Source organism: Parasteatoda tepidariorum, chromosome 5 (genome assembly GCF_982258835.1).
Source record: "Parasteatoda tepidariorum strain Cologne lab strain chromosome 5, Ptep-v5.0, whole genome shotgun sequence".
Lineage (NCBI taxonomy): Eukaryota > Metazoa > Arthropoda > Arachnida > Araneae > Theridiidae > Parasteatoda > Parasteatoda tepidariorum.
This window is the reverse complement of record NC_141759.1, coordinates 89,364,305-89,386,328: the sequence shown is the minus strand read 5'-3', so window position 1 is coordinate 89,386,328 and position 22,024 is coordinate 89,364,305. Positions and strand designations below refer to the sequence as shown.

At 28.4% G+C, this 22,024-nt stretch overlaps 1 protein-coding gene across 4 annotated transcripts in view; it reads right to left on the bottom strand.

The window, feature by feature from the left end:
* Window positions 1-21,692, bottom strand: part of LOC107451438 (afadin) — a 99,905-nt gene extending 78,213 nt beyond the window's left edge. For 3 of the 4 annotated variants that reach the window (XM_087164473.1, XM_087164472.1, XM_087164475.1), the window contains exon 1: window positions 21,371-21,692. In XM_087164473.1, coding sequence (XP_087020599.1) covers window positions 21,371-21,481 — 111 coding nt within the window. In that variant the 5' untranslated portion in view covers window positions 21,482-21,692. Of the gene's footprint in view, window positions 1-21,081; window positions 21,239-21,370 lie in introns of those variants that run through there. The other variant, XM_087164474.1, reaches the window with a different exon arrangement.
* Between the last annotated feature and the right edge of the window lie 332 nt (window positions 21,693-22,024).

Below are 22,024 nucleotides of genomic sequence, written 5' to 3'. Positions count from 1 at the left end.
GTTCAGGTTAAAATGCTAAATCTGCTATCGCTACATCTGTTACACCGTTAGCATTTAATTATAAGGATGTAGCCCAATATTTTTGACTTTCTAATTACGAATATTTTTGTAATATTTTTTTTTTTAACAGACCTAGATGATCCTCCAGTTGGACCACTAAATTTTCATTGCTGATGTGAAGCCTACTTATGACTAAAGCAGGGTGATATCGGAATTTGCAGGGTGATATCGGAATGTGATACTGCAAGAAAATAGCGATATCTCGCGATAGATTATGATAATTTATCAATTCAACTAATTTACATTTAACAATTGATAAAGAAAGAACTCCTTTTTTAAAAATTTCTGAAAAATTATATTAATTTAAAAAGATTATTCAGTTATTATAAAAAATAAAACGAAAAATTTAACTTATATACTCACTATAATATCGTTATCTATAATTATACCGAGATATTATAGTGTTCACTGAAGACCAGTGACGAAAATGGTCTGATATTACCGAATTAGATATTATTGTTGCTGATAATCATAACGAAATTAACGTCGCTGCTAATTATCCTACACTAGATATTTATTATAAGATATGGTATTAACGATATATGGTGAAAATTAATTCTAAAAAATAATTCTGCGGTACGTTACCAGGGGTCTGTCCAGACATTTTGTGAAAGGTCCGTTTTTCGTGAAATTGTGAAAAAATTACTCACATTCTTTCAACCAGGGTCCGTTTTTATGAATTTGTGCAAATAGGGTCCATTATTGCAAAAAAAAATTTTTTTCAAGGAGTTTTTAAATTGTATAGACATACAAGATTATGCCCAACACTGTAAAATTGTAATTAAAAAAAATAAATTTAAAAAAAATAACAACAATTGCTCCTTCTAAATTAGAGATGCAACATACAAATATTTGGTATTTAGCCTATACTGCTGAACGCAGAATATTCATTTCGGACGAATAATGGAAGAATCGTCTGCCGAGGACAAAACTTAATTCGTTTACATCCATCTTTCTTGTTTTCTGCCCTGGAAAGGGTTTATTCGATTAACAAAATAAATGAAGATAAATAAATTTGTGAAGGGTTCGATTAAAAGAAAAATCATTTTGTGAAGGGTCCGTTTTTAAGTTAAAATATTTTGTGAAGGGTCCGTTTTTATGAAAAGATATTTTGTGAAGGGTCCGTTTTTATGAAAAGATATTTTGTGAAGGGTCCGTTTTTATGAAAAGATATTTTGTGAAGGGTCCGTTAACGGACCCAAATTTCTTCTAAACAGACCCCTGGTTACTATACATCACCTAGTTTCACTATTGATTATTCGTAATTAATAAAAAATACTGCAAGACATAAAATAGAAGAAAAAAAGTTATACATGGCAAAAAAGAAAGAAAGAAAAATATTCAGATACATCAAATCTCTTTCTATTCTTACTGTTATAGTGACCTTTTGATACAAACGCCCACTTTTCATTCTTGATTAAGGGGATTCATCCCGTTTTGAACTCATCCTTTTGTTTTCTTTCCCACCCTACTTTGATCCACCTTTACGGACATTTGACCTTGAGATATAACTGTCGCAAATTGCCGCGATGGATGGCTGAAGCATACCTGTATGGAATCTACTTCAAATAAATAGCTTTAAGAGCATGGGGTGAGATATTTTATAGCTTTCTTCAATTGCATTGAATTTATGAATTCACCGTAGTTGTAAAACATAAGAATTTTAAAAAATACTTTTTTATAATGCTCGAAGGACAACGAGATTTTTTTTACAAAACATAAGACAAACAAATAAAAAATAAAGAACATCAACTTAGTAGATATTTTTAAAGATATTTAATTTTTTTTAAAAATCATATAAAAAGTAGCACTAGTTTAGCATTTTTTAAATGCAGACATGTCGGATAAGAAACAAAACTTGTAATCAAAAAAAAAAAAAATTTCTCTTACGTTTACATTTTATTATTATTTTCTTTTGTTTACAATAACATTTCTTAACATTTTTTCCTAACGGTGATGCAATACTTTAAAATTCAAATTTTTCGCACTTTTTTTTTTCTTTGCTATAATTAATCCTGGAGACATTTTTTTTTTATTAAGGACAATAAAAATCTGTATTTCTCCATTGCTAATCGAATAAAAAATTTTAACTCAAGAACATTTTCAAAACTGTTTCGTAATTGTTTTTATTTATTAATTCACAATTGACGACTATGAGTGAACTATTGAAAATTAAAATTAAAAATATATCGTCATTTTTAATTAATTTAAAGTACAGATTTTAAACTTTCCTGTTATTGTTTACATTGGAAACAAGATTAAAATAAAACTTATTGCAATACTTTACTATTGTTTATTTGTTTATGGGTAAATCATGGAACACCCAAAAGAATAGAACTATAAAAAATTAAAAGCAGTGACATCAATTCTTACATCATTAGCCTGACTGTGTAAATAATTTAGGCTAATACATTTTACTGCGAGATTTAATAGTTAACAGCCAATATTTTTTACGTAAACCATATCAGGCTCATTGAGTATCTCGTATTAGCCATGATCAGGGGTGCCTCTCTGAAAAAATTTCTAGACTGAACTTATTTTTTGACCAAATAATACTGTCTAGTGTTGTTTAACAAACTTTCAGAAATTTACAGCTCTCTTACACCAAAATTTACCTTTCTTTGATAATAGCCTGCATATTAAATCAATCATTTGATTATTTTTTCTAAAAAAAATTTTCTTTATTTTATGTTTTTTTTTTAGCTAACAAAACGAAAATAACAGCTAGCCTTGTATATTTTTTACAACTATTATTGAACAACCTGAAACCATCCATATCTATTTTTCACTTCACCGTTACTTTTTTTTTTCTAGCACTATATTTTCTTATTTAAAAAAGTAATCTTGATTTAACTTTGGCCAGCATGACAATAGATTAGGGTGGGGGAAGCAAACTCGAGCGGATTTGGATTCAGCAAAAGTACAAATTTAATTACACAGTAGATGAGGTTCAATCAATCCCATTTGTCAAGACTAAGAATAAGACTTAGTGAAGCTGACAAAAAAAAGATAAATAAAAGTCCTGACATCATTACCACATCATATGTTTTTATTAAGATACATTATTTTTTTATTTTGACCAAAATTTTTTTTAAATTTCTAATGACTTAAATGAAAAAAAAAAAAGAAATTTAATTAAATTGATAGAATTCATTAGTCCATTGATTTTTCTCAAGACTGATTTCAGTCCCCAAGACTGAAGAGAGTGGCACCCATGGCCATGATTAAGCTGTTGAAGAATCGGTAAAAACTAATTTCCGATTTTACGGTCAGTCCCCTTTAATACATCATACTTAAATGAATTATCAAGCACTCGAACAACCAGTACTGTCATTTAAGTAAATAGAAACCGGTTTAAAAATATGCTCTTTTTTTTTAAATAAGACAGCATAATGAAACAGAAATAAAAATAAATATTTTTAAAAAAAATATCCGCAATAATTAAAGCATTTTGAACTGCGCTAAATGTTGAAAAACAAGATATCACTATGCATCCTAAACAATGTCCACCCTGTTTTACAAAACAAAATTACGCACCTGCAGTTCAAGATAAAATAAAGAAATTAAGCAAAGAAAGTGCGTACTTTTCCAGAACTCAGAAAACGCCCGCTCGAAATTAATTCACTCAGTTAGATAAAAAGTTAGCACCACGCCACCTGCATACGTAAATGAATGAGCACGAGTTATTAAAAGACTTGCACAACTCTGTTTACTTTAGAAACATCATTAGATTAAAAATTATGTTTGTCTTTGACTCTTTGTCTTCATAAGTTTATATTCATTAAAGGTTAAAGAAAAAATAGGAACAATAAAGCATTATTAAACGTATCAATGTTCCTTTTAGAATTGGAGCGACAGTAACTGAAATATTCTGGCAAATGAAATTGAAGGTATTTCAGTATCTTTTAACATCACTCTACCGGGCTGGTTCATGAAACAAGATCTATCAAAACTTTTTCTGCACTGTTCATAAGATTATTTTTAAAATGGTGCTATTTACATAACCAGGGATCTGTTTAGAAGAAATTAACGGACCCTTCACAAAATATCTTTTCATAAAAACGGACACTTCACAAAATATTTTAACTTAAAAACGGATCCTTCACAAAATAATTTATCTTTAAATCGAACCCTTCACAAATTTGTTTATCTTCATTATTGTTTTGTTAATCGAATAAACCTTTCGCAGGAAGGAGGGGAAAGGAAGACAAATGTAAACGAACTAAGTTTTGTTTTCGGCAGACGCTTCTTCCTTTATTTGTCCGAAAATAATATTCTGCGTTCAGCAGTATAATAGGCTAAATACCAAATATTTGTAAGTTGCATCGCTAATTTAGTAGCAGCAATTGTTGTTTATTTCTTAAATTTTAATTTTTTTAATTATAATTTTACAGTGTTGAGCATAATCTTGTATGTCTTTACAATTTAAAAACTCATTGAAAAAATTTCTTGCAATAGCAGGACCCTATTTGCACAAATTCACGAAAGCAGGACCCTGGTTGAAAAAATTTGACTTAACGTTTATTTTATATTCACAAATTACGAGTAATTTTTTTACAATTTTACCAAAACGGACCTTTCACAAAATGTCTGGACATAACGCATGAACATAATGCATAAAATTTGGTAAAGCTAAAAAAAATCAAAAAGATTTTGTGAACTTGGTTCTTATTGTATTTGAATCTAAGAAAGACGGAAATTTAAAAATTGAATCAGTGAATAAAAAATTATTAATATTATTTAGTACTAGTATTACATTATCCGTTTTCTTATCAACTATTACATAGAAGAAAATTAGATAAAAAAAAAAATGAAAAAAAATAATATTGATATGCCTATATACTTAAAAAAAATAAGAAAAAAAACTTGATTACCAACAGAAGTATTCAAACAAATATTGCCTGATTTATGAAAACGTCAATTAAAATTTACTATCTTATTATTATCCATAACGTCATTCGTCATCTTTTTTTTTTAATAATAAAATAATAGATGATCAAAAAAATATATTTATATTGAATTCAAAATTCAGGTACTAAAATGAGTATTGTATCAGTTTCCATTTCGGGATAAACTGACATACATTGTATTAATTTATATAATTCTTTTAGTAAAGATTATTAACTGTATATACATCTAAATGTCAGAATTAACCTTACTTTCTGTCTTATTTAACAACTCATAATTTCTAATATTTAATTTTAAAAAAGTAACATCTTCCAAATAATATAATATTAAGCTTTTTTTTAAAGAAAAAAATTAATTTACTAGGCCTTATGCAGTTCAATATGTTAGTTAATAGAATCAAAACTTCAAATAATAACGATTCCAGAGCAATACTTATGTAAATGACGAAACCATTGTTCCTCCTAATACAATGCTAACGATACATTAATGGTCTCTAAAAAGTCAACATTATAAGAAAGTATAAAACCATTTGAAATTAAACAAAAATATGTAGTACAAATCTATAGAAATAGCCTCAAATATAAGGAATATAATAGCGAATTTTTCACAAACTAATAATTACAAGCGGTAGTTCTATCCAATCTAATTTAATGACAACCAGCAGATGGAGAAAGACGGATTAAATCGTAAAAATTTAGTAAAACCAAAAGGTTAAGGCAAAACGACAGACTAAGAGGAACAGAACAGTACTTAAAAAACGATTCACGGCATTAATATGTACAATTAACAACTCCACACTGTAGGATAAGTCACACGGTGAATAAGGGGAGGGATAGAAAACAAAAACAATCGCTACTAAAAGACGTCCAATGAAGGGTCATTGATCGGCCGGCAGAAAACTGTCACGCGAGATAATCAAACGGACAAAGGTCAGATGGAATGAAGGACAACGCTTTTAGAGATCACTGCTTCCTAGCCAAGTGTGAGACTGCAGATTCATCAATGGAGCGTCACAATGAAGGTTCAGGTTTTTCAATAAAATAGCTACCGAATTCGCTCCACGTAGTAAAGATTGGTTTTGTTTTAAGGAAGAAGAAAGCTGCCGGCATCCCCATCAACTTGTTTTATTTTTCCCATGATAATTAAAACTGTTTAAAAAGAGTTTTGACCACAGTAAGAACCCAAGGCAATGGGAAGGGATAACAAGATATAGATTCAAGAATAAAAAATAAAAAAAATAGAAGATACAGAAAACAGATTCAACTGATATACCGAAAAAATAGATTCAATTGACACATCATGTTATTTGAAAACAGTTAATTGTTATACAAGGGTTGGGAAAACAAGAAATTCAGAGATGCCAACTGCTCCGGACACACCAAAATAATCAACCAAAAAAAAAAAAAAACGGTAAATAAATACAAAATAAATTTTGCAAATATTTGACAATTTTTGCTTGCTTTTTAAAACGTACAGCATGACAAAATTAGTATAAAGAGGTGAATTATATTAGCCCACTAATTATTTAGAAACAGTGGTGGATAAAAATCTACTAAATTGAATTTATTAAACCAAGAATCAGAATTGATAAACTACCACTTTAAAATATATATTTGCTGTCCGGAGCAAGTTGGCATCTCTGGAAATTACAGCTTTAAGTTAAAATGACCAGTTTTACATGGTAAATCAAAAATACTAAAAATGGGATTAGATTGAATGTAAAATAGAGCTGGTATCGACTATACTGCGCGCAAAACGTAAGCAAAATTGCGTTCTCATATTCTTTTTTTTTGGGGGGGGGGGGGAGAGAGAGCAGCATTTTGATCTAAAATGATTTTATGTTTCTTTCTCTCTCTCTCTCTCTTTTGTTATCACATTGATGTTTATATGTTTTGAAATTACATGGAAATCAACTTTTCAAAAATTTTTAAATATGCAATAAAACGTTAAGTGTGACATTTATCAAATCTTACAGCAATAACCTTTTTCATAAGAGAGCAACAGCAAAAAAAAATTATGATTTCGGAAGCTGCAACGATTTTAATTTTTATATTATTTGATAATACCTGAATTTCTTCATAAGTATAATATAAAAATTATGAAACTAAGTACAAATAAAATATTTGTGAATTAAAAACGATTTGCAGTTCTACGAGCTTTAATGAAATAAGCCACTTTTAATAAAATTATAAACGATGTTTTTTTATTTTTTTGGAGACAGAAAACCGCATTCTGACCGTTCAAGGTCTGCATTATGTACTCTTCCAATAAGAATTTATAAATTGAACTTTTTAATCTGATAAGTTTTGTGGTTAGAGTTTATTTATACTTAGTATCATTCAAAGAGGCACCTTACAAAAAATAAAGACAGCAAATATAATCAAGTCTCACAAACTTTTCCGGAATTGACGCCACGTATAATCAATCTATTCCATAATTAACCGGCATAAACTTTTATTATCAAAATTCGACTGAACAATTGAGTTCCTTGTAAGTCAAATCAGCAAAGCATCTTTTAAAAAGGAAGTAACTACTTAAGATCCAAAGGGATTCAAAAGACGTGTGCTTAAGATCAACACAGGATTTATAACACAAGAAAAGAAAGATATAACTTTTATAGACATTCTTTTAATCCGTATTTTTTTTTCGATCGTAAAAAAAGGCACACTTGACGGCTATTAAGAAAAGTAAGCGACGATAGCACTAAAGCACACTTCAAAATCTTCATTTTTAACCTCCACACTTCACAAACTGTCCCTTCTCCCTTTTGAGCGATGTTGCGCGTCACACAAAGAACATAGTATTCTTGTAAGTGGAAGTAAAAAAACGGTTCTTTGTTAGAATGCATACTAAAAAGGGTGAAACTAGAAGAAAAATGCTTTTTCGATAAGCGTGACCAAATATGAATAAATAAATCTTCTGTAATCCCATCAAAAAGTATTTGTGTTACAGTCAATAAAATTTACTTCACCTAAAACATCTGGTATATACAAATATATAACTTGTTTTATAACTAACTAGTCATTAAAGAGATCTTAAACAAAAATAAATTACAATGGAATTTATGATTAAATTTTACTTCAGTCAATGAACCTTTAGTCCCACATTTATAACCTTAAAGAAGTTTTATTTGAGGTAAGTTTTGTGAAATTTTACATAGGAGGAGTTAAAAACTTCACCTTTATGAACAATTATTATTCAACAGCACGAGGAGAAACTATTTATTCTAAAGTGAAACTATTCGCCCTTTTATAAACAGTTATGAAACATTTAAAAACTATAAAGGTAAAAAGTTTTCAAATCAATTAAAATAAATTATTTTCTAATCCCTCCCTTTCTGCAGATGCACTTTAGGCTTAACAGAAAGCTCACAGAAGGGCAGTTCCATAGATTAAAAAAGTCATATTTGCAAACTGTAAAAGTACTAACTCAGTTTAAAAAATTAAAAAAAATTATCAGTTTTGATAGTTTTTATTAAAATAACACTTCTTCTCATTTTGCACTTATTCCAATATTTATTAATTTTCAGAAATTTCAAACTTTTTTAAAATTAAAAACTTGCTATCCATGTTCACAAGTTTTTTTTTTTTACAGCGTTTTTTTTTCTTTCTTTTAATTTTTATTTTAATTTTAATTTCTTTCTTTTAATTTTCTTGTAACTTTTTTTTTTTTTAAATAAATGCATATCCCGGTGTATAAATCGACCGCTTAAAAACCATATATAAAAATTTCTAAAATTCAAAAATATAAAAAAATTGTTAGGTCGGCAAAATTTTCTCAAGTTAAAAATATTCCACATTGTTCTCACAAGATAGGGTACATTTAAGCACAAAAAGGTGCATCAAATACTGAGTGTGAATTTTTTTTAATTTTTTTTTCTATATGTAATGAAAACATGATGACAGAAGATGCAAACTTAAATTGTACAAAACATATTTAAACTAGATCTTGAAAAAAAAAATTGAGGGTCTGTCCAGGCCAAATTTATTACCGTTTAGCTGTACCTTCACTAATTCAACTTCAGGAAATACTTTTTCCTAAAATTTTATTTTTGTATCCCGTAAGAAACGATAAATCTATATTTTTGTGTTGATTTTTTTAATATAATTTTTACTTTTCACAAATTTATCTAAATTTTCACAAAATAGGTACCTCTCAGAAAAACCTAGACAAACCCCTGTTGATACAAAGTTATTCCTACCTATGTCATTGTTTATAATACCTCGATATTTCACTATCAACGAATGCCTGATTTTATTACAGGTGTGTAAGTCGACCATCTTGATGTTTGTAAAATTTTGGGGTTTTAAAAAAAGTTGACTTATGCACCGGAATATACGGTTACACTAAACATTATAGTAATTTTAGCAACAAAAAGAAAGAACAGATTTAGTTAAGTTAAAAGAGTTTAAAGTTGATAAATAGTGAAAGCAAATAGATATTCCCAAAATAAATCCATTAACCGAACCCAAAATCTTACGGGCTTATCATCAAAACTCAACTTTCCAAATGTCTGGAAGTAACGAAAATAAAAAGTGAAGGGGGAAAAAACTAAATATCGAATAAGGGAGGTTTTACCAACACTGACCCCAACACAGCCACCCACTCTGTCTGAAAAATTCCACATGCCGCATTAATATGTCAAAACCTTCAAAACTCCTACAAGCGAAAATATTTCTACGATCTCAACATAAGACAGGAGGCAGAACACAGTGTCATGGGTGATAAAACAGCAGCTCTTGGGTTGCGGGGAAACCAATTGAGAAAAAGATACCTTTTGCAAGTGGCTCTTTTATTGTTACGCGGTAATGCATAGCTGCATCATTTCATTAAGACGAACAATTGCTGTAATGGGGAAAAAAGAGGTTAATATTTTCACTGACATACTATTTGAAGACACTGCAGAAATTTGATTAAATACAAATTGTGTCGTTGAATATTTTTTTTCACTTAATACAATTAATTATAAAAAAAAAACTTCCAGAAATTATTTTCATTCGTTACGGTCCAATTGATTGATTGTGAAGCTTAATGGCACAAAAGCATTAAGCGGTTTGCCAAACTCAAACATTAAGCACGCAAGGAAACGTCACTTTGATCAATCGAAATTCCAATTCAAGAACAAACAAAACAATCTTTATTATCCAGTATGTTAATTTGAATTTAAAAGTAGTTATATTTGTGAATAATGATAAATATAATTTATATTGTTTATTATATTTATTTATAATTATTACACTTATCATTTTAAAACAATTTTTACCTCTTAATTTTTTTCCCTCACTTGTATTAAGAATACAAATAATGCATATCTTGAAAGCAAGAAGTAATTATTCAACAGCTGAATATTTAGATATTCAACAAAACTATGTATATAGTATTCAGCAAAATGAAATTCACAAGTATTTGGATAAACTAAATTTTCAGCATAGTAAATGAATAGGCTGAATATACTGTAAATCGACACTAACTACTCTGTGTATTTAACAGAAAGCACTTAAATTTGTATTGTCTTATGTTAAAAAGATTATTAAGAAGATTTAAAAGAATATTAATAAGATTTTTCTTTAAAAGATGTCTAATGTACAAAACTGCTAATGTTTATCTTTAAAAATGTCTAATTTTTAGTATAATCTATACTATACACTAAATTTGGTTATAAATAAATTTCTTAATAATATCACTGCAGATTTTTAATAACACATGAAAATGAATACATAATATTACAAAAGATGTGAGCTTTCAAAAGTACAAGATTTTGGTTACTATTCAAAATATAAGTGTTTCTTCAAAATTTTAAATTTATTTTTTCTAGAACATATTTGAAAACACTATCCTTTATAAAAAATATATAAATTTTGTGTATTAATTAAATTTCACATATGAATATAGGTTTTTGACATTTTCGACATTTTGGACAGTGAGGTTTTTGACGTGACGGTTTAAACCATGGTTTAAACTGTCAAAAACTGTCACATGTCAAAAACCTGCCAACCCTGATTAGCAAGAATAATTAATAATCTCAATTTATGCAAAATGCACAATATGACATTGTTTAATGTTACCAAGTGCCAATTACTTACGAAACAAATAAGTGCGTAAAAATATTTCTCCTACAAGGAAGTTTTTAGTTACTATTCTATTTGCGAAAAAATTGAACCTGTATCCTAGAAAAACAAAATATCTATGTGGAGACAAATTAAATAAACCAAATAGTTAAATCAAATAAATTGAGAGTGGAATTTTAGGGATGAAGCTTGAGATCGGATACGGCTATACTGCTCCAAATTAAAGGGAAAAAATTATGACATTGTGTATGTGTACTCGCAACAGTTTTAAAGGATACTAGAAACTGAGTTTAAAGGTAATTAATAAAGGTTTACTTTTAAAATGGATATACTCCATTGTAAATGAGTCATGAAATCAAGAAACTTATTAAAATTTTATCAGCAGAAAAACAAATACAGGAATTCAGTCAGAGATATTTTCAATGGGAGTTCGTATTTTTACCAGACATTGAAGAAAAAAAATCATGGCAAAAATATGAAGGAAAAAAAACATTTGGAAAAAACGGAAAATTCCTAATAACGATCAATGTTGCATAGAATTCTGTTTTGAATTCCTTTTAAGTGTAATGTGTGAAGTGGCTTATCTTTTATAATGAAAGAAATGACTTAAACTGATACAACTGAACAAAAAAAAATACATATTTTGAAAGCACCAGGCAGGGCTCGAAATTAACGGTGGTCCGTTGGTCCGTGACCACTAAAATCGGAGTCGGGCCAGCATAAAATAATAAACAGTGGTCCGCCGGACCACCATCCGCCGCAGCCGATCTCCGTTAAAAAAAAAAAAAAAACTAGCGTGCGAGATCTCCGTAAAAAAACAAACATTATTTTGCTTCCGCTTACTTGTTTACTTATTTTTAAACTTGTTTTTATAAACCAAACAAGCTCTGAACAATTTTTAAATAAAATTATAATTGAGAATATATTTTATAAAATAAAAGCCAAAAGGAATAATAAATGCTATGGTTGTAAGACTAATTATAAATAACTAAAGATTTAAACAAATTACCAATTTTTTTTTAATATTACTAAATGCTTTGTTTAAATCATCTTGATAATTCGTGCTAATTTCAGATGTTTTTCTCCTTTATTTTTTATTTTGTGTCCTAAAACAATCATATTGTTTATTTTTTTTACATTATGATTATGTATAGTTTAATAATTTTCAAAATTGAGTAAAAATCATAGTTCTTGATTGCTAAAATATTCTTTTCTAATTAATCTTAGTAAGTAGGATAATTAATCTTATTTCCTTCTTAAATTCTAAGTATATTTATGCAACCTGTGTATTTGAGTTACTTAAAACTATTTTAGAGCTTATTCACAATTTATTTTTTTTATGCAAAATTAATATTAATCAAAAAAATGCGATTCAAATCAAAAATTTATGATTTTTAAAAAAAAATCATGATTTTTTCAATCAAAAATTTTAATTTTTTTTTTATTTGCAGCTAATAGGAACGCGTAAACAGACCAGTAAAGTTTTGTGTGGACTAGTAAAATGTTTTAGTTACTGGTCCTATGGACCAGTAATTTTTTTTTTTAATTTCTACCCCTGCCAGGGCTTGAAAGACCGGGTAGTCAGCATAATTTCCGAGTCCCGTGCTTAACTATACATTAAATAATTCGAAATACGCAATTTGCATTTTAAATTAAAAAGAGAAATTTGCCAGCATCCGGGTAATTGATACTCTTCGACAATCCAAATATTTAAAATTTATACGGTTTCTCATGATCGCAGAAGCAGAAAAGATTTAACTCATAAAAAGAACGCTTTAAAAAAAATTGTTTAAGCGAGGCTCAAACAAGGTTTCACACTTTGATCACGAGGTGTGATACCTGCATGAAGACCCCTACTGCTTCAGATAAGGTGGGATTATCTCACTGATCATAAAATGTCAGACTGACGGCTTTATGATGTCACCAAATAAGAGGAGATACAAATGAATTTAAAAAGACAGAAGCCTCACAATTTTATTACGTCATACAAACCAATAAAAAGTATTTTAAATACTGTTTACAGACTAGTAATACGAACAGAAATAAGATAAAGAACAGTTTTTACAGCAAAAGGTTTGAAAAGTATTTATTTTCATTTTATTTTAAGATATATCTTTAGAGGAGCAAACAAAAATATGGCTGTTTTCTTTAAAAAAAAAATTTAAAAAAAAAAGCCTAAAAAATATTAGATAGTGTCAAAAATTTGAATAGTACAGTGCGCAAAAAAATAAAAGGACCACTCTGAATAACTCTTAATCTAATGATCAGATTTTCACGTTCTAATACTCTGGTCTTAATGTTTCGAAGGATGACTACAAATATGCCAATTAATTAGTGCAAACGATATTTTAAGTTACGAAATCAGACACAAAAACCTTTTTTCGACATATTTGGATTTCTGACCAACTGAGTAACTCCAATCTGGGAAATATGGTCCCAATAGCCTGGTCAAAAGAAAGGTCGAAAGTTTTGGGCTGCGAAAAACGAATTTTAAAAATACGACTTTTTCCACAAATACGATTTTTCAGGAACTATTCGCCCAATTACGCACAAATTTTATATTTTGCCATGTAAAATAAAATGGTGTAAAAATATCATACCTTGCCACTAAAAATTTTTTCGACTATTATTAAATAAAATTATAAAAAAAAATTATAATTACAAAAAGTCATTTTTTGCATGAAAGGATCTCTGAATAAACGAATTTTGTAATTACGAGTAATAATTTTCCAATTCGCTTAAAAAGTTCGAGATATGGCAAAATACGATTAAAAAAAATTTTAAAAAAAAAAGGGGGGCCTAAATTTGGAACGCTCTCCTGACTTAACTATTGGGACTATACTCCTAAGATAGCAGCTACCTCCATATTTGGTTTGGAAAAAAAAGTATGTTTATTCAGAAATAGTACTTTTTTGTGTCTAATTTAGTAACTTAAAATATCGTCTTCACTAATTAGTATATTAGTAGTCACCTACGATTGAGTCTTGGAATGTGAAGGACTGATCGTTACATTAAAAGTTATTCAGAGTGGTACTTTTTTTCCCTTGCACACTGAAACTGTAACTAGGATTGCCGTTGAGTTGTTTTAGCTCCAATTCTAGTAGCATAGCGTACAAAGTTTTCATCAGCTTTAAACGACCTTTTATTATGACACATACAATTTTTCAATGTACAAAAATAATTTAATAGATGAAGCCCAGGAACCTTAACGGACCCTTCACAAAATATTTCATCGTAAAAACGTATTCTCTTCACAAGAAAATATTTATCATAAAAATCGACATTTCATATCATTTTTCTCTTCCTTTTTTTAGTTTCTAACAACTAGCGCACTTAGTACATGCATAGATATGCTACAAGCTATTCACGGACTAAAAAGCAACCATGAAATTTTATTCATGTGTGAATCTTGCTTTTTAAATAAAAAATCTGGGATGATAACGAACCGCCCCCTTTTTCCCAAAAAAAAAACGATGATATTAAACCTTCAATAACATTGCTTCAACACACATGGACAGAAAAAATTTAACTGAATCTCTTCAACTGATGAGTTGGAAGAAAAAAAAGGAAGATATTAAACCAGATTTGCCACTCATAAATAACAATAAAAAAACGCAGCTCTAAATTTAATAAGGAAGAATAAAGCAGAATCATAACTGTAAACATCAATGCACTGTATGAAAAAAACTAAATAGCACGCAAAGAGAAGCTGGCAGTCCAGCGTGAAGAAAAACTAACCATGTCACTTGGGTTCAAGTAAAAAGGTCAAGAGCAACACTGCCCTAATTTTTCTTTTTAACTTATCTTCGTTTATCATCCACATTTCAACAGAGATATAGAAAAAGTTTATCTCAGGTATAATTAACAATGGAACTCCGTAATAAAAAGAGCTAAAAAAAAATATATGCTCATTTATATATTTTAATTGTCTCTTCCAAAATCACGCCAAGTTAGGTGTTATTTATGCAAAATTGTAAGATAGAAATTTTCTCACAATATAAAATTTTTCGAATATAAATTTCCTCACGGTAGTTTCAAAATGTCCGAAACTGGAGCAGTTACGAATACTTAGTCCAGAAATGTGTCAGAAAAAAAAGAGAAATAAAAGAAATTATAAATTCTTAAGAGACAAAGATTACTTAACTCAGAAATTAGACAAACAAGCAAATATGTAGTCATAATATACATGGAAAATTTGTCACAATCGTGGCAAATTCTCAGGATTACCCAAAATTAACAACAACAAAAAGTCAGAATTTCTTATTTAACCCTGCAATAACCGTGGCAATTTTTTATTTACACTGGTCACACCTTTGTGTTTGAAAGTATTTTTCAAAAACTTTTCTGCGGGCTATTAGTCTTTTGTCTTAAGCATTAAGTTCAGGGTTGGGTTTTTGACATGACAAGGGTATAATACTGGTTTAAACCGTCAAAAACTGAAGTTTGCAAAGAAAATATATAAACTTCAAAACTACCAACAGTTGCCATGCATTATATTGAAATTTAATTATACTAAAGGTAATCAGCAGGTTTTAAAATATTTTTTAATTAAAATTAAGGTAAAATAACAGATTTAAAATCTCAGAAATTTATATTCAAATGCATGTGCAGAAAAATTTTGCACAAAAATTGCTTAAATATTTATATATATAAAAAAAAATTTTTTTTTTGATACTTAAGAAAATTAAAAGTTTGTTGCTATGCATTTTTGACATATAAGGAACATATAACTAATATTTATAAGGAACTTACAAGTTATGTTGTATAAATACAAACTTGATACAAGTGTATAAAAAAAAATTTTTAATGTTATACCGAATATCTTTATTATCCAGTATGTTAATTTTAATTTAAAAGTAGTTATATTTATGAATAATGAATTGATAAATATAATTCATATTGTTTATTATATTTATTTATAATTATTACACTTATCATTTTTAAAACAATTTTTATCTCTTAATTTTTTTTTCTCCACTTGTATTAAGAATACAAATAATGTATATCTTGAAAGCAAGAAGTAATTATTCAACAGCTGAATATTTAGATATTCAACAAAACTATATCGTATTCAGCAAAATGAAATTTACAAGTATTTAGATAAACTAAATTTTCAGCATAGTAAATGAATAGGCTGAATATACTGTAAATCGACACTAACTACTCTGTGTATTTTACAGAAAGCACTTAAATTTGTATTGTCTTATGTTAAAAAGATTATTAAGAAGATTTAAAAGAATATTAAAAAGATTTTTCTTTAAAAGAAGATGTGTTTATCTTTAAAAATGTCTAATTTTTAGTATAATCTATACTATACACTAAATTTGGTTATAAATAAATTTCTTAATAATATCACTGCAGATTTTCAATAACACATGAAAATGAATACATAATATTACAAAAGATGTGAGTTTTCAAAAGTACAAGATTTTGGTTACTATTCAAAATATAAGTGTTTCTTCAAAATTTTAAATTTGTTTTTTCTAGAACATATTTAGAAACACTATCCTTTATAAAAAATATATAAATTTTATGCATTAATTAAATTTCACATATGAATATAGGTTTTTGACAGTGAGGTTTTTGACGTGACGGTTTAAACTGTCAAAAACCTGCCAACCCTGATAAAGTTGAAAAAAAATGACTGAGCATAGCTTATTATCAAACTTAGATAAAATTAAAAACTTTAAATAATTTTTTTTTTAAAAAAAGGGGGGGAACGTCAACAATTTTTATTCTTTAACTACATGGCAAACTTACAAAAAATAAGAAAATTTCTTACACCGCTTTTCATTCGTTTACGTCATTGTATTAAACTTATTTGACTATCAGGCACTCTGGTTTGTATAATAATCAATATAGAGTTTTATAAAAATTAAAGAATTATATAAAAACTCGGTGATTTTCAAACAAATTTCGCCAAAACAGGTGGCGGCGAAAGTGTTGAAATTAGCTTCAAAAGTTAATTAATATAGCGATATTAAAGACTTAATTATAATTGCTTGTAGAAAGTTTTTAATAGAGATTTTGTGCTAGCAGAAAGTTCTTAATTTTATCTACGTTATACAATAAGCTATGCTCAGTCATTTTTTTAATTCAATGCTCATGACAAAAAACTGATCACTCACAGAAAAGGTTTTGGAAAGATTACTATTAAACACAAGGGTTAATAAAATTTATACTAAAATAATCTTTTACTTTACTGAACGAATTTTCCAACATCATTTAAAGTATATTCATAAACAAACATTAAAAATTAGATTTACTTAGCCATATTGGAATAATATTTACCCTTTATTTTCAGAGTAAATGACAAACTGGTACAATAGTCATATTTTATACCAGTAGGGTGAAAAAGGGGGCGAAAGAGACAATGGCCCCAGTGAAAGGAGAGAATTAAGGGAGATACATTTTTGTTTTGTGTACCTGGCAACTTAGATGCAGAATTAGTTTGTTTATGTTCTACATGACTTCATGCCTGTCTTTGTGTTAAGTAAGAAAAACATAAAGATTAGTGAAAGAATTGAAATATTTGTAAAAGAACATAGAATGTGTCACTCTTCAAGAAATTCATACTTGAAGTGATTGAATTATTTGAAATAGAATGGAAAGAATAGTTGCTAACATAAACAAATGCCACATTTCAACCGTACTTCACAATTTTGAGCACTTTCTGCTTTTGGATACTTGCTCATGACACAAATAGAAATAAGCAATAAGTATTTAAAATACATAATAATGTGTCAGAAAACTATACATGGTTAGCAATTTTTTACATGGTTCAATTATTTTAATTCACTGATAAAGTTAGCATTAATTTAATTAAATTATTTTAAAATAATATTTACTCTTCCTGTAGACTGCATTAATGTTTTTTTTTTTTTTTTTTGCATAAAATAATTTACCTATTAAAATGATTCTTTTAATAAATCATAGGTATAAACTCGTACTATATAAATACACAGTTTAGAATTGCATCAATTCTTCTTGTACTCATAAATAAGTCTTTTTTAATAAAAATAATTGCTACAACACAACTACTAGATTTCCTGTACGTACATTTTACACGTAGATAACTACCACATTAAAATTAAATGCATTTAATAAATGTATTTTTGCTTTAAACATGTATACTTTTAACATTGAGAAATTATTTAACTAATGCTTCAAAAAATTTTTTAACTGTAGAATAAAAGAAGTATTTGTATTTCAAGGTGTTCTTTGAAATATCATTACAGCCTAAAAATTTTTTTTAATGAAAAGCTCTGTTTTAACGCAATCAGACCTGCCAACCTTAGAAAATAAAAAAGCAGGAGACCCTTTCTGTATCATGACATAGCGCAATATTAAAAATTAAACCTGATTCGCACTTCCTACAAGAAGTTTATTTCGAAATATATTATTTACAAACATTACATAAAATAGACCACAATAAGATTCTAACACTGACTAATAAAGATATGTGTTCTTACTATAAAATATAAGGTTCTATAGAATTAAATTAAAACACATCTTTTGATTTATTAAAATTTAGGAAGAGGTTCAAAATTAACAAAATATGCCAATGAGGAGGAATACAATACTTTATAAATGTATATATATATTTTTTTTTTAACTGCTACTGTTTTAAAACTGCAGATGTTGCTGATTTAGCATTATTTAAAAAAAACTGCCATCTATAGAAAGTGAAAAAACATTCTGCCTAATGGTGTCCAAGATATCTCCGATTTTGCCATTTCATCGATTATGGCTACTGTTTTGGTTCACACTCACTGTAATTTTTAGTGATGTTGCTTTAGGGGAAAATTTTTCTAAATAAATGCCCAGCATGATGTGAAGCACAAGTTGGGAAGGAAATTGCACAAATTGTTGTTTTTTTTCCTCTATCGTGCACTAAATAGAAAAAAGCAGGAGAAAACACCCTGAAGGCCTGAGGGGAAAGATTTGAGGCAAAAGCAGGAGAGTTGGCAGATCTGCGCAATATCCATAACCATAATAAATCCCAATTCATAACTTGAATAGTGGGATCCATATATAGTTTGTCTATAGAGAAAACTCCTTTCCCCGTGAGGTATAAGGCCATCTGCAGCTATAGAAACAAGAAATAGGATATTTCTAAGAGGGGGGCTTCTCTCTCTCCAACTCCCACTCTCTCCCCAACCTGAACCAAACCCTGTCTTAAATAATGACCCAACACCAAAGATTTAAATAGTTAAACCTTGTAACCATAGTCACTACTGTTACTCCAGATGAATGGCATGGGGAGTTCTTTACATAGACAAACTATATGCTTGTGCATGCATATAAAAAGGTATTTATTTTACTACATCTGCTTACTGTTCAATTTTCTTCATAGCTAAAGATATTTCGCAAAAATCATAAAAAAACACCGTTATTACTGGGTAAGAAAAAGTTAATTTAGTATCAGTTTACATAGTAATGAATTATATAAATTATATTCACTTTTAGTAAAACCAATTTCACTCTATATTTTTAATTCAAAAATTGATTTGTTGAATCATTCTAATCATGAAATATAAAAATATCAGTGTTCATATAATATATTGATAAAAATGAGTGTTATCAATATTAGATCTCACAGTGGAAATGCGTAGCTTTGTGAAGATAACACAGGAACATTTTAGTATCCTTATCTATGTGAAAATAATTGTCTCGGCAACTTAATTATAAAAAAATAAAAAAAAAACAGAAGTGACCAATAGATATGGCATAACTCGTTCTATCTTGTTTTATTCTTTAAATTTCGCAAGTTTAAGTTCTGTTTGGCACCTTGTGGATTGTAAATGGCACGGCAGATAACAATAAGGAAGTTACGGAATTGAATTGTACATCTAACTACATTTTAAGGATAACATACAACCTATAGAACCATTAAGCAACAACTTAAGATAATGCCATTAACATTACCCACAACATCTGAGTTCACTTAAAACAATACTGATCATACAGGCAAGAAAATGAGCGAAATCAAACAACGCTGCAACACAGGATTTAGTACAAGATCAATTACACATTAGCATTTAATACTCAGGAATTAGCTTAACTTATTAAGCAATATATATAAATCTGCTGTAAGCATTCAATTTGGCAGTCCATATCGACAGGAAGGTAGATAGGTGGGCAATAAAAACAGGATAAGAAATTTGGATATTAAAATAATTTAATAGCTCAAGATCTCAATCTCAAGCAACAAAAATTGTATTGTAAATATTTTCATAAATTTATGAAAATTGTTTTGAAATTAATCCACTACATTCATGTAGCAGAATATATTTTGTACTAACTTAAAAGTACACTAAGAAAATTTTGTTTTCAAGAAACAAAATTCATAGAGTTAAAAGTGCTACTCGATTTTGCTGCTTGTTTTCTACTTATTAAGTCTTAAATCTAAGAAGAAAACATGCAGTAGAGAGGAGAAAACAAGCACAAACTTACGTAGAAAACAAGCACAAACTTAAGTAGAAAACAAGCACAACAGACTATTTTAAATATTTTAAAATAATTTGTTTTAAAATAATAATAATCTCAGTATTTACATAATAGATACATTTTTGGAATAACTGAATCACTGGACAATAAAACTGAATTATAATGCAATAATAATAAACAGATTACATCATGATACAGGTATGTAAAAATTGAAACCGCTATAAATTTAGAAGTAAAATTGAATTATAATAATTGAAAAGAAAATATTTTCACTGAATTAGTTTGTGTTTGTTTAAAAATTAAAAATAAACTTTGCACCTATACTAAGCCCAATCTGAAATAATTTAATCCTTCAATTAAAAATCAAGTAATAAATATTTAATAAATCATATGCAAAAAAGTTATAATAATTGTGTAAATTATTACATGCAACTATATGCTTTTGAACGCAAAAATTATCAAATTATTGAGAGAAAATCTTCTTAATTTATAAATTGTTCAAAGAAATAACCTAAGTTAACGCAGCAAAATAAGTCATTTAACAGTAGAAAAAAATATATTAACCGTTCACACCCAAACAACAATCACAATTTACCCTTTAAGATTTAGCCTTAAGAGGTAGCTAAGAAATTTTTTAATTAGTACTAATTGCATCATCAGCGGAACACTTCAAAAGTACTTAGAATTTTTTCAGCACCTTACAGCTATTCTACCTGTCTGTCAGCCTTGAGGGTGTGATACATGTGCGCCATCTTGAAATGTGTAAACATAAATATTAGGTTTTATACAAGGTGTTACAGTGTACATAGCCGTTAAAATTTAAAATGGACGAGACATTAATCTGAGAGATTATACATGAGCATAAAAAAACAATCTAAACAAACCTCATTGGGTTCCGACAGCCAAAATATATCCAATCGGTTAGCATTCCATTGGTCAATAATATTCTTTAACTTCTCCCTTTCTTGGGCTTTCTTATCACGATCATTTGCCATAATTAAAACGATGACGAATTTTCGGTATAATTATTGTTTGGACGGTTTATACACTTGAAATTGTAAAAAATACACACATAATCTCTTTACGGACACAGAACACATATAGGCACCATTCCACTACAAAAAACACATTTTATTGTTTGTCGACATGCGACGACGTAGAGCTTCGTAAACAGGCAAACCTACTGAATTTGAAAACTAAATGCGCAGTATTGACAAGCGCCACCAGACGACGCGAAAACGTAACTGCCAGATGGCGCTTTTGCCAGAGGAAATCGTTTGAAATTGCACAGAGCATATCTAGGGCAAAGGCATCCGACAAAAATTTTATTAGCTTTTTTCTCCAAGTCATAGAACACACATTACAAGTATTATGTACTACTACATGTCCTTAATATGCTCTTTTTCTAATAATCACCCAAAATAAATTTTAAAAAATTAGCAAAATTCAATGTTTTGGACTTGTTAATCACTACCAGACTTGCTCCTGCGTTACCTCGGAAAGTCAAAAGCAAGCACGTAGGTATAGTTTTTTCATGG